The sequence below is a fragment of the Athene cunicularia genome (genome assembly GCF_003259725.1).
Source record: "Athene cunicularia isolate RWA chromosome 7 unlocalized genomic scaffold, athCun1 chr7_part1, whole genome shotgun sequence".
Taxonomy (NCBI): Eukaryota; Metazoa; Chordata; class Aves; order Strigiformes; family Strigidae; genus Athene; species Athene cunicularia.
Window position 1 is genome coordinate 17638625 of NW_020799107.1, and position 16122 is coordinate 17654746.

The 16122-nt window shown below is 35.2% G+C and overlaps 1 protein-coding gene across 1 annotated transcript in view; it reads left to right on the plus strand.

Annotated features, from left to right (window-relative positions):
• The window catches only part of TTC21B (tetratricopeptide repeat domain 21B), a 43317-nt gene that overhangs the window by 13615 nt on the left and 13580 nt on the right, over positions 1-16122 (plus strand). The window contains exons 13-22 of the mRNA XM_026852451.1: positions 312-512; positions 2233-2362; positions 2798-2955; positions 4285-4509; positions 5269-5507; positions 5829-5901; positions 6881-6991; positions 10124-10262; positions 12237-12343; positions 14861-15049. Coding sequence (XP_026708252.1) covers positions 312-512; positions 2233-2362; positions 2798-2955; positions 4285-4509; positions 5269-5507; positions 5829-5901; positions 6881-6991; positions 10124-10262; positions 12237-12343; positions 14861-15049 — 1572 coding nt within the window. The remainder of the gene's footprint in view (positions 1-311; positions 513-2232; positions 2363-2797; positions 2956-4284; positions 4510-5268; positions 5508-5828; positions 5902-6880; positions 6992-10123; positions 10263-12236; positions 12344-14860; positions 15050-16122) is intronic.

Sequence of the window (16122 nt, forward strand, 5' to 3'; positions counted from 1 at the left end):
TTAATGTGTCGCCTGATTGCAACACAAGGCTGTTTGCTTGCAGAACAAAACCATCATTGCCTTCTGGCAGTGCTTTATCTCTGAAAATAAGTTTGAAACATCAGGAATGGAGGGATATTATTTTCAGGATTTTGCGCTCAGAAACATTTAGAGCTTCTTGCACAAATTAAAGGAATGCATGGTAACTACGTGTCTTCCGGTATACCTAAATATAAAGAAAAAATGGCTAACATAATAGTTATGTAGTACTGTATGAGTAACAGATTAACATATTGGAATATGGAAAAATTTTTTTTTCTTCTTTTCTGCAGGAATTATCTTTCTTGCGTGCAGTCCTAGCTATGAAAAAGCATAAGAGACAAGAAGAAGTTATTGCTTTATTGAATGATGTTCTGGATACTCACTTTTCATCTTTGCATGGTTTTCCTCTTGGTGTGGAATATTTTGAAAAATTAAACCCTGATTTCTTGCTAGAAATCATTAGGGAATATCTTAATTTTTGCCCATCACAGGTAAGCAGCTGTAGAACACGTCTGTCTGAAAATGGAAATTATTCTTGGCTATCATTCTGAGATCAGTTAATCATGAAGCAAAAATCTAGAGATTTCCCCTCTTAAAATGTGAATTTGTTTGAAGTAAAAGTGTGTTTTAAGATACCATACCAGTAGTTAATCAAAATAACTATGAAAGTACATCTTTCTTGAAGTAACCAAGTTGCAATAATGACACCTGAGGAAACTTGGGTTATTTGTTTAATGCACTCTGTGTGTGTATTTATACTTTTTCAGTATCTCTTTTGATCAGAAAACTGTAGCAATACAGTGAACAGGGCTATCTCAATATGAAACTAGGATGTTCACATTGACAACCCTATTCCTGAAATATTTTTGTCAGGTCAGGGTATCTTTTCAATATACACATTCTTTCGTTTCAATTTCTTTTGTGTGTTGGTAAAAATCAGTGGAATACTACTTTATTATTAAAAAATCCAAAGAAGAATGTCACTTTCTTAGATGGCTAATCTGTGACTGAATTTGCTTGTGCTAGTTTTGGCAGCAAGAGCATGTAGAACTTAAATTGAACAGGGACCTGACATATCTAGAGCAGAAGAAAAACACTTAAAGTTTCTTTAAATTGTGTCTTCCTTAAATAAATTATTGTTCTGAAATAGCTGAGAGCCAACTTTTGTTATCCTGTCATTAGCTGATTTCTAATCTAATTACAGAACATTTCTATAAATATTTTATGTATAGTTTTAAAATCTAACAGGCAGACAAGTAGTTTTCCATTGTTGTGATCTGTCCCACCATCTATAATGAACTGGTAATGTTTGAAATGGTAATGTCATTCTATGAGTACTTACTGTCAATGATGGATTTTTAATTTGGAATGAGAACTGGTTTTCCTGAAATATTGTCTGTAGAACAGTTTGTAAACCTAAAGATAGGATTTTTCTGAAGATTAATTATTCCTTTATTGCAAAAAGGAATTTATGGTATTAGAAAGCGAGTAGTTTAGCCAGGTGGTGGAGGCTTCCAGTTTGATAGTGGATTGCTGCTTCCCCAAGGCATGGGTTCTGTGGAAATGTTAGCTGTGAACAGAAAGATCTTTAGGTTACCTTTTCTGTTTTTATGTAGAGCAATTAACAACTAGCTAAAGTAATAGAGGGAAGTGAGCAACATTTCTTATAATGAGGAACTAAAATGTGGTACATTGCACTAACAGTTCACATGAAGGTAGCTATTTTTCAGCTGATATTTTCAGTTTGCTGCTAGCAATATGGATATGTTCTGTGGTGTGGAATGTGAGGGTAGGAGGACAGGACCAGAACCTTTTCTTCTTATCCTTCTGGTCATTCATTCCAACTTCAGCTCTCTTGAAATTTAGTTCATGTCACCATTGTGTTGAATGAATTGCCATTGTAATTCAGTGTTGCCAGATGTTTGTGGGCTGACTCTTCAGCTTATGTCAGGTCTGAAGTGTTTATCATCCCTGAAGTCCATGAGGCTGTCTTGTGTTCCTGCTGATATGATGCCCCATTAAATTTAAAACATACTTTTATATTTCTTCACAATGACAGCTTACAGCTTTTTGGGCTGAAGAAAATAACAACGCTTTGCTGTTGCTCATTTGAGTTTAAAGTGAAGCTCAGACTTAAAATGAAAATAAAGTTCAAAACCTGTCAACTGGAGTGTTGTTTTTTGTTATTTGTGTTTTATTTCCTACTCCTAGCTTGGAAGTCCTGGGCGGTCTCCTTCACCACTTCTCAAGCACTGTGCTTCTGTCCTTGAAACTGTGGTAAAAACCGTGCCTGGTCTTCATCAAGCTGTCTTTTTAATTGCGAAAGTGAAATACTTGTCAGGTAATGTTTAGCTATATACCTCTTTAGTTTCTTTAATATAAAAAGTTAATTTCACACTTTTAAATCATAATTAATATTTTTCTTTCACTACAGGACACTGCATTACAGCCAAGTGAAGTATATTAGCACTGCCTTTTTTTTGATTTGTATGAGCGTATCTTAATTGTACAGACACATAAATATGGTATTTTTTACACAGTTGCTTCCAAAAAAGATCACTTATTGAATGATTTACAGATGAAACAATGGAAAAATACTTTACCTTTGACCTGGCTTTGATTTCATTTCATAGCCACATAATACTTCATATATGAGTTTACTCACTAAATGCTCACATGTATTAAGAAAAAATAAATTGGTGAATAATTAATAAATGCTCTATATTTAACCTCTGTACTTCATATCAACTACTTTTTCACTTTTTTAACTTCCTAGGGGATATTGAAGCAGCCTATAATAATCTACATTACTGTCTTGAGAGAAATCCTTCTTATGCAGATGCACACTTACTGATGGCCCAGGTGTATTTGGCTCAAAACAATACTAAATTATGTTCTCAATCCTTGGAACTTTGTCTGAGCTACAATTTTGAGGTGAGTTGGACAGAAGAATTAAACCATTTTATTTGGTCAACCATCTGAAGTGACATGGTTTTGTATATAATAATTTTTAAACTGATATTTTTATGACTCTTTCACTACAAGTTTACTATCTAAATGTTTATATGAATGTGGTATCTGAATATTTATCTAAGAATGACCATAAGGACAAAAGTAATACCTTGTATTGAAAAAAAAGTAATACCAATGTATTGAAATAGTTTTGAAATACAAATGAACAAAATGGTAGCTTGTTCTCAAATCCTTACATAAATATTAAAAACATTTGTACTTCCAGACTAACCTTGCAGCAGTCTTTAAAGCCAACATAGGACTTAAAAAGTGATCCAGTCTTTTTCTGTACTTGCTAATGAAGATGTGCACAAATGCATGGGGGGATCAGAGGGGGTCTGTAGTTACCTCATAACAAGTCACACTGCTTTAAGCACTCTAAGTGTTATGAGAGTAGCCATCTGTTATGCTTCCTTCCATTAATGTCATATCTTTGTCTATCTTTTCTGTCCCTTCAGGAGCAAATTTGGTAAATTAAGTACAGTATTAGAAAACTCACTGTTTTGCAGTGGTCCTCCCCAGTTTTATATCTTGGAACTAATACATTGCAGTATGGGATTTTTGATTTGTTGGCATCAGTGGAACTTTATGTAGGATTAACACCAAGTTGGGAACACTCTATACAGCACTCACTAGGTCTGAGTTGTGCTAAGTCTCTTGACAGAGCTTAGCTGAAAAGTGACAAAGTACCTTGCAAGCATGCTCCCATCTTGGTTCCATCCTCCAAATGATGCAAGAAAGCTGAGCATTAATTACCTAGTTAGGAAACACTGAGGTGCTTGCAACTCTGTGCACAGTTACATTTCCGTTATTGACATTCCCTTTTCATATGATAAATGTTTTAAGAAGGTGGCGAAATGTCAGGCAGGACTTGTGCCAAGTAATTATTGTATACTTATTTTATTAATAGCCTGATGAAGTGTGTATACAGCAGTGTGGGAGATTCTCAGAATCCCTTAAGATTCAGTCTAGTTTCAAATAATTCTGTAATGAATGTTTTTCTACCCCAAAGTCTCATCTCATGTAATAGTTTTTCTTTTTTTTTAATCAAAAACTTAATTACTAGTTTGCATACTCTTTGCAAGTTCTAATATTTTCATGAGTAAGTTACTGAAATTGAAATCTGATATATTTGGATGGAAGAAGGAACCAAGGTCAATATTTTTTAAAAAAAATGTCTTTAAAAGGGTTTGAATACTATGCATAACGTAAAATTTGGAAGCTCCTTATATCATTATGTATTTTTTTTAGGTGAGAGAACATCCTATTTATCACTTAATTAAGGCCCAAACCCAGAAGAAGATGGGGGAATTATCAGAAGCTATTAAGACCTTACAGATGGCAAAGAATTTACCTGGAATGAGAAAACCTACAGCTTCCTCAAAAACAAAAGGGAAAAAAATTGAAATTGATGCAAGTGATCGTGTGTCTGTCTTCCTAGAGTTAGTAGAAGCTCATCGTTTGAATGGAGAACCGGTAAGATGACAAACTTGTTAAGACATAATACACCTCAAAACAGTTTCCTCTTCCCATTAACAGAAGTGCCTATCATTAGTTTGGAATAGAAAAACATAACTTCTTTTACCAAGAGGATTTGCTTGGTAAAATTTCCAAGATGTTAATATCTGGTTTGACAGCTTGTAACTTAAATTCTACAGAGAAAAAAAACCTACTTGCAGGTGCTCGATCTTGAGGAGGAGATACTGTTGATGTTCATTTGCCAGCACCTAGATTCCTTTTTTGCTGTCACAATGCTATTAGACATATTTTTGGATCATGCCCTTATCTTTGTGTAGCAGCAGCCTTACTATCAGCTGTATCTTTATAACCCATAGAAAACTACAGATATATAAGAGAAGAGATGCAATCATGTAATTGGAAGAAACCTCTGGAGGTCATCTGGCTCAAAGCAGGACTTCTTAGAGCAAGGTGCTAAAGGCACTGTCCAGTTAAATTTTGAGCAATTCCTTGTATATATGCAATGCAAATTTATTTTCTCTACTCAAACTTTTTCTGGTAGTTCATATCACACAAATTTTGTTTATAAAATCAAGAGGAACAAAACATTTTAAATGTTTTAGCAAAACAAACAGATCCTGTGGATTTTTTTTTTTTTATGGGTTTTTTTGGTTGTTTTGTGTAATGCTCCCAGACATTTATTTGCTTATGATGTCTTAATTTTCGGTTGTTCAGCAACAGGAAATATATTAATTCTATTGGTTTTATTATTTGCAGCATGAAGCTGCTATAATACTGCAAGATGCCATAAATGAATTTTCTGGAACTCCTGAGGAACTAAGAGTTGTGATTGCAAATGCAGATTTGGCTATTGCTCAAGGAGATGTTGAACAAGCCTTGACTATGCTCCGAAATATTACACCTGAGCAGCCTTACTTTGTACAAGCTAAAGAAAAAATGGCAGATATTTATCTTCAGTACAGGAAAGATAAGAAGTTATATGCTGGCTGCTATAGGTAAAAGTTTGTGGTGTGCGTGTATGTTTTCATAGATGTTCAGTGATATCATGGTGAGCTCATTTTTTTCCCTTTCTACTACAATAAGTCAGAAATGTTTAGTGACATAATGAATTCATTTAAGTAAGTGTTGTAACATTTAAAACAGCAATTGGAAGTCCTATTTTGGAAAGATATCTCAGATATTTGGTTTTAGAAATATTTTTATTCAGAAATAATAACTAAAATCTGCAGAGGATAAAAGTGTTGTGCCCTATTTGTTGTTTAGATACCTATATTGACATGTTAAATATTAAGCAAGGTTCTGTCTTCTGTTTCCAGAGACCTAGTAGAAAAACTGCCAAGTGCTCATACTTTTCTTCTTCTTGGTGATGCATACATGAATATTCAAGAGGTACGTGCTTGCTAGAGATGAATAGAATGATTGAGTCATTTGTTGACATTGGCAAGTTGAGACAATTGATTGGTAGTTGGCAAACAGAAACTGCTTTAGGATGTAAGAAAACATAATTACTGGCTACAGATGTAACTGTTCTAAGTTCAAAGAAAAAGATCTTGAAAATGCATTTCTTCCAATAACTAGGTGAAAGTCAAGGAGGGAGTTTTATCCAGAACATTGACCTGTAAGACTAACAAAATTTAAAGTGAGAGCTAAATTAAATTCAGAAAGAAGTTGAAGATGTTTAGAAGAGTTCTGAAGCTTAGAATAATTCTAAGTAACTTAGTTGTCATATTAAAAGTTTTAATTAAAAATCTTAAATTATTGAATCTCTATACATTTTTTACATCCTTTGATTTCCTGATGAACTGGAATTGTTATTCAGTGCAGTCAAGTGGAGATAGGAATTTGAAGGATACACATTTAAATTCATATTTTGAAAAGGGTTAGGACATGCAACTAACAGTTTAGATTGTTAGTTTGGGGATCTCTACATGATTAATGGTTGTTTACTTATTAATGTTTATATGTAGTTTTCCCTTTAGTAAAGAATGATAAAGCCAGAGGCAGTTTGTTTAGATCTGCTATAACATGGCTAGAGGAGAGAAATGGATGGTTGTCCAACACAGTAATAAATTTTCATAAGTTTGTCAACTAGTGAAATTAGTAGTAGAGAAATTTCAGTGGAAAAAGAATCACATTAATTCAAACTCTTTGCCAAGTTCTCTCCCCATTCTTGATTAGCATGGAAATGTAAATTTACACGGGCTTTACACTTCCTTCAATTTCATAGTGACCTTCTCTCAGAGGTATTTTAGCTTATGAACCAGTAGTACTTGACAGTCAATCCTGGAGGTGTTACCAGATTTAGTTTTCTTCATACACCTTTTATCTTAATTCTTGACTTCTGTGTTTTTATCTTCTACTGTTGAAGCCCGATGAAGCCATAGAAGTCTACGAGCAGGCCTTGAAGAAAAATCCAAAAGATCCAGCTTTAGCAAGTAAAATTGGAAAAGCCTTAGTCAAAACGCATAACTATTCAAAGGTATTCTCTAAGTACTGTATTAGACTAATTAATATTGTGTCTGTTATTGTCAACATGTGGGCTTTGCCTAATTTTGTTTTCAGGTTGAGTAGAAGCGTTTCACTTTAAAGTGCTAAACAGACTTTTTATCCTGAAACTAAGTTTGTAGATCCCCTTCAGAATATCTGTTCAGTCAGCTGTGTGGCTCTTGCACAGGACAGGGAAGCGAAGAAAGTATTTTGGGACAGCCTGGAAAGCAAGTAAGCAGGACTGTAGTGCTGGGGAAATGGTGTGATTTTACCCTTAGTGCTTACATACAGAAATCTTGAACTTGGGTCTTTTATGTTTTGTTTACATCTCTCAGAGTCCTTTAATACAGTATTCTTAAATAGTTTCCATGTTGCCAAAAAGACTTACAGTACTCTTATGCATATGTGCTGTGACAGAAGCTGAGAGTTTCTCATTTCTCTTTTGGAAGAAACCAGCATCTTCCCAAGCTGGCATGTACATTCTGTACAAGAGGCTTTGACATGAATTGATAGACAAGTTTAAATTGCAGAGTAATCACTGCCAACTTCCTAATTTTCAGTATCTACTCTTTTTTCTAGTCACTTTTATTGAAATAACAAGCAATAAATGGGTACAGAAAGAGTCTGGAAGACCAAGAGAAATTACTCTGTGCTTTTTTTCAGCAGCACCTCTCCCATAAATGCGTAGCACTATCTTCCTCTATACTTATGGAAGTTACTTCAAGTAATAGTGTCTCTATCACTTTTGGACCTGGCAGGAGTTAGGAGGAGGGCCACGAAGATGATCAGGGGGATGAAGCACCAATCCTGTGAGGACAGGCTGAGAGAGTTGGGGTTCTTCAGCGTGGAGAAGGCTCTGGGGAGATCTTAGAGCAGCCTTCCAGCACTTACAGGGGGCTACAGGAAAGATGGGGAGGGACTCTTCATCAGGGGGTGTAGGGATAGGATGAGGGGTAATGGTTTTTAAACTTAAAGAGAGAAGATTTAGATGAGATATAAGGAAGAAATTCTTTACTGTGAGGTTGATGAGACACTGGCAGAGGTTGCCCAGAGCAGCTGTGGCTGCCCCCTCCCTGGCAGTGTTCAAGGCCAGGTTGGACGGGGCTTTGAGCAACCTGGGCTAGTGGAAGGTGTCCCTGCCCATGGCAGGGGGTTGGAACTAGATGATCTTGAAGGCCCTTGCCAGCCCGAACGAGTCTATGATTTCACGAAGTCTATTTTCTGCATTGGATTCAGGATGGGACTGTTCACTCCCATCATCACTTCTTGTCAGGTTTAATACTAATTGAAGGTTCCAGTCTGAGTTTGTGTGTTACCAACTCAGATTAAGTGACACCTGCACATTCCACTATGCCATCTTGCCTGTTTAAAGTTGCATGTTTATTACCATTGTGCCAGCAGGTTGACTAAGAAGAAACATGGTGTTAGCCCCATGGAGAAAACCCAAAACTTCTCTATCTTCTGGCACTAATAGATTTTTTTCAGGAGTGTTAATAACCAAACAAGTTACCAAGCACCACTAGGAAGTGCTGTTGCATAGAAATCCTTCTACAGATTCCTTTCTTACCATGTTGAATGCGAAATATTCAGTGTGTTGTTCCAGGGAATATACAGTCTTTGTGATGTATATTTGTCTTTGTGATGTATGATGTATGAGCAGGTTCTTGCATATGTGCAGTGTGATTAGTCAGCTGCACTTACACAGTTTTCAGGTTGGATAGAAGAAAGCCTTTCACTTTAAAGCACTAAACAGTTTTTTTGTCTTGAAAGTAAGTTTGTAGATAGATGCCCTTCAAAATATCTGGCCAAAGGCACAGTTACATGCTGGTGGATACACACCTGGTGAATTGTAGTTCTGGTGACTTGTAGTTTATGTGGTTTTGGGCCTGAACTCAAAACCATGTTTCTTTACTTCTCCATTGACTCAGTTTTACTGCATCTCCTAGCCTTAACATTGGCTAGGACAGTAGTGGCAGAGGCTTTAACTTATTATAGGAAAAACAGAAGAAAAATGGGGAAAACTTGGAATGAGCAAATGATTTTATTTGGGCAACCTCAAACTACTGGAGGGTGTGTCCAAATTGTGTTTTTTGTTAGAATTTTCACTTGCTTCTGATTATCATCATTACAAACAGATCAGTATATGATTCCTGTATTGCTCCATGATACTTCATGTGTAATGATCTAATGTACTCTGAGGGTTCCTTGAGCAGTTACAGAAAAACTTGTAATCTATATCGTGATGGGTGGTTTATGGACTTTGATTTTTTTATTTTGTGACTTCACCTATATTATGCTTAGGATGCTTAAGCCTAAATTGGTAACCTGCCTCATATGTGCATTATTAAGCATGTTAAAACATCCTATGTTTTAAAACAATGAAAGTTAATAAAATATTTCTAATTCATTTTGGAAATGTAAATTTTCAACATAATTCCAGTTCTCATTTTTCCCTTTACTTAAGAAAAGTAACATCCTATTTCAAAACTATTTAAGTTGTTATTTGAAGAGGGGGGGTTTAAACTTAGGGAATAATAGTTTATTGATCCATTAACATTGCTTTTTTTCTTGAGTAAATACTTGACTTTTTAAATTGATATGATTGTCAGCTTTTATGTTTAAAAATGCAAAGTGAGAAGACTCCTTTCTATTAAGATTATGCTTAGCTGGTATTTTTAAACTTTTCATTACTACTTTCATCCTCATGTTTTGCAGTTACACTTTGGGAAAATATTTGCCCTTTGTATACAGTAAACCAAAACTTTTTAACTCCAGTCTGAATGAAATTATCAAACTTCAGCAGTTAATGAAAATGTAGTTTAATTGGCAGTGATCCTGTCAAAGATAGAAAGTGATAATGTTGTTAGGCTTTGTAAATGCATGTTTCTCAAAATGTGGGCTCTAGTTATTCTATTTATCTTTAATTTGATATTACATGTTTGGAAGCCTGAACTTGCAAGTAAATAGCATCTTTTTTTTAATACAGTATTTACTAGAAATCACTTACAAGAGAACTGAAGAAAGAGAAAACTCTAAGCAGCATGTCATTAAATATCTGAGTAGCAAGGTTGTTGCCTTTAAGATGTCTTTAAATAATAATCACATTTTTGTTTCTTCCTTTTAGGCAATCAGTTATTATGAAGCTGCATTGAGAAGCAGTCAACAGAATTTCCTTTGCTATGATTTGGCTGAGCTTTTAATGAAACTGAAGCAGTATGAAAAGGCAGAAAAAGTACTTCAGCAAGCTTTAGATCATGAGCCTGGTAGGAATGTTATTTCTTTACGGCAAGACATACAGTTTCTACTGTTTGTGTTTTCTCTGTGACTCTAAGGAATAAACAAGTTCCATATAAACTTCTTTTTTAACTGTAAAACACAGGAAACTATTAAGTGACAAATAAGAAATGTACTCTAAAATAAACTTCACTTACATTTAAAGGTGCTTTTGCCAGGACTTTTAAACTTGGAACATCTGTGGTTAGATGAAGTCAGTAAATACAATAGCAGAGCTGCACACATGCAAGGTTCTTTCTCTTCTGTGCTAACACATGTTCTGATTGTGAATTGATTAGGTAGAGATGAGTCATTCCTGCTGTTAGGAATGGTTGTTTAGGTGGTAAATGCTACACGGTATCCTTAGAGCAAAGAGGCTGAACTGGTTGAAGATGCCTCTTAGGATCCTCTTTTACATGTTAAGAATATGCACTTACAAAGATAAAAATTTTGGATTTTTTCCCCTGTTTTTGTTAAAAGACAATTAAGAAGGTTTAAGGTGTTCAATGTGAGATATTGAGCCATGCCCTTAAGGAAGTCTTTTTACAGTGGTTTAATTGTGTTTGTTAACTTTTGTGTCTATCTGAATACAGAAACAGTATTATCAAGTCTTATTACTCGTCCCTTCTGTAAGCTTTTTTTCTGTCACTAGAGTAAACTAGTGACTAGCCCTGCACAGTATGAAAGAGGAGTAAATACTGTGCAGGGCAGTGTTGATTTTCTGTCTTATTTACTTCTTACTGAAAAAATCATCTCATTTAATGTCATATTCCTGTCTTAGTTAAGCCTTTGAGGATTTGGCTAACAATAATCATGCTCAAGACAGTTTGATCTTCTAGTGTGGAAAGATAAATTAGCAGTAAATACAATTTTCCCCATGTACTACAAAATGTTCTCTTCCATTTTACAATGAAACAAAAAAAATATAAGCCAATATCCTTTTTGTACATCTTTGATATACATGCATTCTCTACATAAAAAAAAAAAAAAAGGTATATCCCAATGGCTGATTGGGAAAATTATTGAGCACTTTAATATCTTTTTTTTTAGTAATGCTAAAATATCCTTCATTTGTGAAAGAAAAATTAAATACAGGAAATGTACAGGAAGGAATGATTTTATGTGGTTGGCTACATGGCCTAATCTCTGATTTGGAATAACATGTGACAACTGCAGCACTTGGAAGACAATTTGCTAATAGAGTATAGCTCAATATACTCACTTTTATTTTTTAAAATTCTAGTAATAATAAAACTTGGATTTTGGTGGCTTTTATGTATTAACATGGAACTGTGCTCAAGACACCACTTTGTCAATAGATTAACATGAGTACAAGCCAGGGAGAACTTGTATTTTTCAAATACTATTTTATGCATATATATATATATATATATATATATATATAAACCTAAACCATTATTCAAAAGTAGCTTGCTGCTTTTTGACTAGATACTGAAATATTTAGTTCAAATAACCGTATTTGTGTCTGTTCCAGACCGTAACAAAAGAAAGGTATCTTGAGGTGTGACTAGAAATTTCATCAAACATTCTTCTTTTTGGGTGTGCAGTAGCATTCAGTGAAGCAGTTTGGATATTTTTCATCGACTTTGAGAAGGATTTAAACAAGAAATATCAGGAGTGGCTTTATTTCCTGTCCACTTCAATCAAAAGCTTTTCTTTCATATTTCTGAGAATACAAATAGACCAGACAGTCAGGTTTTTTGTATTCCTTTTGCATCTTTCAATGTTTTTAGTCTTAAATCTGTTTGTAGGTTGTAATGTTTACTTTGCCGACTGACAACACAGTCAAACAACAGTCAAATCACAGTCCTAAATACATAAGATTGAGCTATGAACTTTTCACTTAAGCTCTTGCCTAGAGCATGCGGAGAGCTTCATCTTTCTTTGACTTAACCAGAATAATTTCTTACAAGAATAATGTCTGTTTATTGTAATTCTTACAGTTAATGAGTTGTCTTCTCTGATGGAAGATGGGCGTTACCAGGTGCTTCTGGCAAAAATTTACAGCAAAATGGAGAAGATTGATGAAGCTATTGTTTCATTACAACAGGTAAAGGGAAAACCAAAAAAAACCTATAAAAGCTTGCAATGTCTTCCCTTTTATCCCTGTTTTCATTTTTATCCCAGATTCTAACTGTAATATTTTTGTGAATGAGGAAAACTCATACATGGTAGGGGTAAAGCACCAGTGACTGTGTGAAATGGTGGTTAGAAAGTCTAAGCTTTTTGTGAGAAGTTTTATCTGAATTTTAGATCAGAATGCAGGCTTTTACTGGAAGCCTGCATTTATTTTATGCCTTCATTTGCCTGTGGAGCATAGTTTTAGCAGAGCAGGTGAAAACAAAATTGACTATGGAGACAGTTAGGTTATATACCTTTAGTTCAGCATTTAACACCACTCATAGAACAATCTGAAACAGCTTTCAGTGCCTACCTGTCATTTTGTGGCACCACTGTTTGTTTTAAATAGCAATGAGATCAGTTCATCCTGGAGTTGAATATTGTAGCTTAGACTGAGGCTTGAAAGAACAATGGTGGAAGTTAGAGATAATTTAATCCATTTAGAAGAATGCTTTCTGAACACAAAGGCTGAGCAAGAGGTTGGATCAGTACATTCCCTTCAATTGTACCTCTACTTTGTTACAGAAACAGTAAGCCTTGATAGCATCTTCTGACAAGAAATTATGTAGATTGATTAGAAAGGTAATTGTACATAAGAGTTAAAATCCTACTAATACTGCTATTTAATCTGTTGTTAAATGCTTCTTTTTTCCTTATAATGTACTTTTTTCTTTCTCAAAGCTTTTTTTTCCCCTCATCCTCCTTAAGTAAATTTCCCTCAGAGCAGCCTACTTCTCTCACGCTTTCCTTTGTTTAAATCTTTCAGCTATGTCACACTTCCAAAACTTTGTGTTTGTCTCTCTCCCTTTTTTCTTTTGTTGTTTTTCTTACTGCCCTCAAAAGTGTCCTTCCTTGTACCTGTTCTCTTTGAAAAATTTTCCTGCTCCTTTTCTTTTTACTGCCTCATTTGTTTACACAAAACCACCTGTATTTTGATTTTTTCAGCAGGACTAACTGCTTGACTCTGTTATTGGCTTTTAAACAGGTTTCTTCCCTTGGTTTTCAGAGTGATGTTAGAAGTTCCCCCCAGATTTTACTTTTGTGTTTTAATTCCCCTTCCCTGCTAGGCAAAATGGTAGGGGGGGGTGAGAAGAAGCGGAATAGTATTAGTGCTACCTTCTCTTCCACTTGTGAACTTCTAAGTGAGTGAAGCAGCTCTGAGATTTTTCTTCCCATGTTAAGATAGTTACCCTTTTTCTGCCCTAGGAGTTTTGTATCTTATGTGTGTTAATTGGCTAGAATTCCAGTTGAAATCAATGAAAACTTGCGAGGCATAATCAGAATTGAGCATAGCTATTTCCTTATCTGCCCTCTTTGGACATCTGCTGTTAAGACAGAGCTCTACCTCTGTGCTTCTGCTTGACTGTTCTTAATCACTCCTAAATGAAGGACCTTAGAAAATAAATTTTGAAAGTTTTTTTCCTTTTTTTTTTCCCCTCTGAGTTTTCTGTGCTTAATAAATGAGTTAAGTACTTACACCTTTTAGGTTTTGGCCTTTGAGGTCTTGTTTATATGCTTTATTAAAAGCTTCTTTTTTAAGGAAAAAAAGGAAAAAGGCATGTAACGCTTCTACTGAATATTTTTGATGAGGAAAGGTAGCTTGGAGACTAAGGAAGTTCTTAATGGGAACCGATGAAGATGATAAAATACTTTGCAGCAAAACTGCTTTGGTGTTTTTTGCTTGTGTGCAAAAGCACTGCTTTTTGCATAAGCATTGTTCAATGATGTAATCACAAAAAATGCTGGTGTAAGACAACTCTGCTAGTAATTATAAACTGGAACATAAGCATTTGATTTGGGGAAGAGGTTAGTTATAAATAATGCAAGACACAGAAATGTAGGGGATATTTAGACCAATAAAAATGTGTCATCTTTATTCACATGAATGTATCTGACCTAAATATTCCTTAGATGAAGTATTAAATCAGCTTGTTCATACCACCCTTTTCTTCAAGTACACAAGGGGTAAACTGGATCCCTCCCTGGCTTTTTGCTTTATTGTCCTGTTCCTTATGTTTCACAAAATACTGTATGTATGATTATCTCAAAGTTATGTTTTATAAAGTATAGATTATATATTATTGGATTGGCATGCAGTTGTCATAAGGAGCATTTTACAAGAATCTGCATCTTTTTGAAAGTGGTGAACACTAGGTTGCTTTTCAGCATGTTTTTAATGTGAATTTGGGGGAAGTAAGACAGTTTGAGAAAGGTTGTCAAGGGAGAGTTATTGGTGGGATTTGGGTTTTTTTTACTTGTTTTCATCAATGTTTTTTATAGAGGAGAAATTTTCACTCACTTTTTTTATTATTTGGGGGGTTTTGTCTATAAAATACGTAGTGTGCTTATAGAACCTTTTAGAAATTTAGTTATGGTATTTTAAAGTAGATAATATAAAATTTATTCCGTTGAAAAGTTCTGACTGTTACTCCTTTCCTCACACTAGGCTCGGGAATTACAAGCCAGAGTGCTTAAACGGGCTCAAACAGAACAGCTGGATGCAGTTCCTGCACAGAAACAGTTAGCAGCTGAAATTTGTGCTGAGATTGCAAAACATTCTACAGCCCAGCGAAACTATGAAAAAGCAATTAAATTTTACAAAGAGGCTCTTGTTCACTGTGAAACCGATAACAAGGTCAGTTCTCCGACTATTTTGCCTTTTTTCTTCTATTCAGTTTTGATACCTAGCAGTACATTTTTCCAATTATCCACAGTGCAGAAGTATATTTGCAGTTATTTCTGGTTTATGATATAGAACCTTGAACTTTCTCCCCTCCACTGCTTATCATGACAAAATAGTTGTACGTACTGCTAATTTCTGTCTCTTGCACAAACTCCTGATCCAAGTGGTGGTCTACATGCGCTCTGAGCTGTCCATTAGATCATATAGTGAGCCTATCCTCACGTACCAGTTGAGGACGTGTAAGGTACGGCACAGTAATAATGGAGATTGTTTCAATCTTGCTTGTTGCCTGTTCTCTGGGATGAAGTCCCAGTGATTTCGGTCACTTCAGACAGTTTCTGTCTCTTCTGTATCTGTTTTAGCAGTTTTAGACTTTTATCTGGCTTGGTAGGATTCTGACTTTAGTCACAAAATGTTGCTGTTGCTGAGTAGTGATTATTGCACTCACTGCGCTCTCCTCCCTGCACTGTCTCTTTCCCACAAGTCTGCCTATTGATAAATGCTGGTAAAATTGAGCTTAGTTTTATTCCCCTCTTTCTTCTCCTTTCACAGCCCTGCGTTTTAGAGATAAGAGAGGGGGAAGCAAAAGGCTAAGAAATTTAGAATGAGCACCAAAAATAAATAAATACAATTTTTGTCAAATTTCCATGATTTTCTAGCAGAAGTGTGTTGTATAAGTGTATGTGAAGACATGTTATTTTGCTGCTTCTTATTGCACAGCTATCTGATTCACCAGCTGCTAAATTATCAGTATATCACCTGGTTTTAATACTGGAACTCATGTGTTGTGGTTTCAAGAATCTAGGTCCTTCCTAAAGCTACAGCTTCAGCATCTTTGAGACAGGCTTTCCTCATAGCATCTTGTAAGAATTGTGAAGGAGAAGAAAAATAAATTGGGAGACAAATAAAAACATCCCTGAAATCTTCAGAGGGTTACTTCCCCATTCCATCATTAAGAGCAAGGAAACTGCCTGTCATAGTACAGGTACAGCTATGGCTTTTGTGGTATGCCATCCCAGTAATCA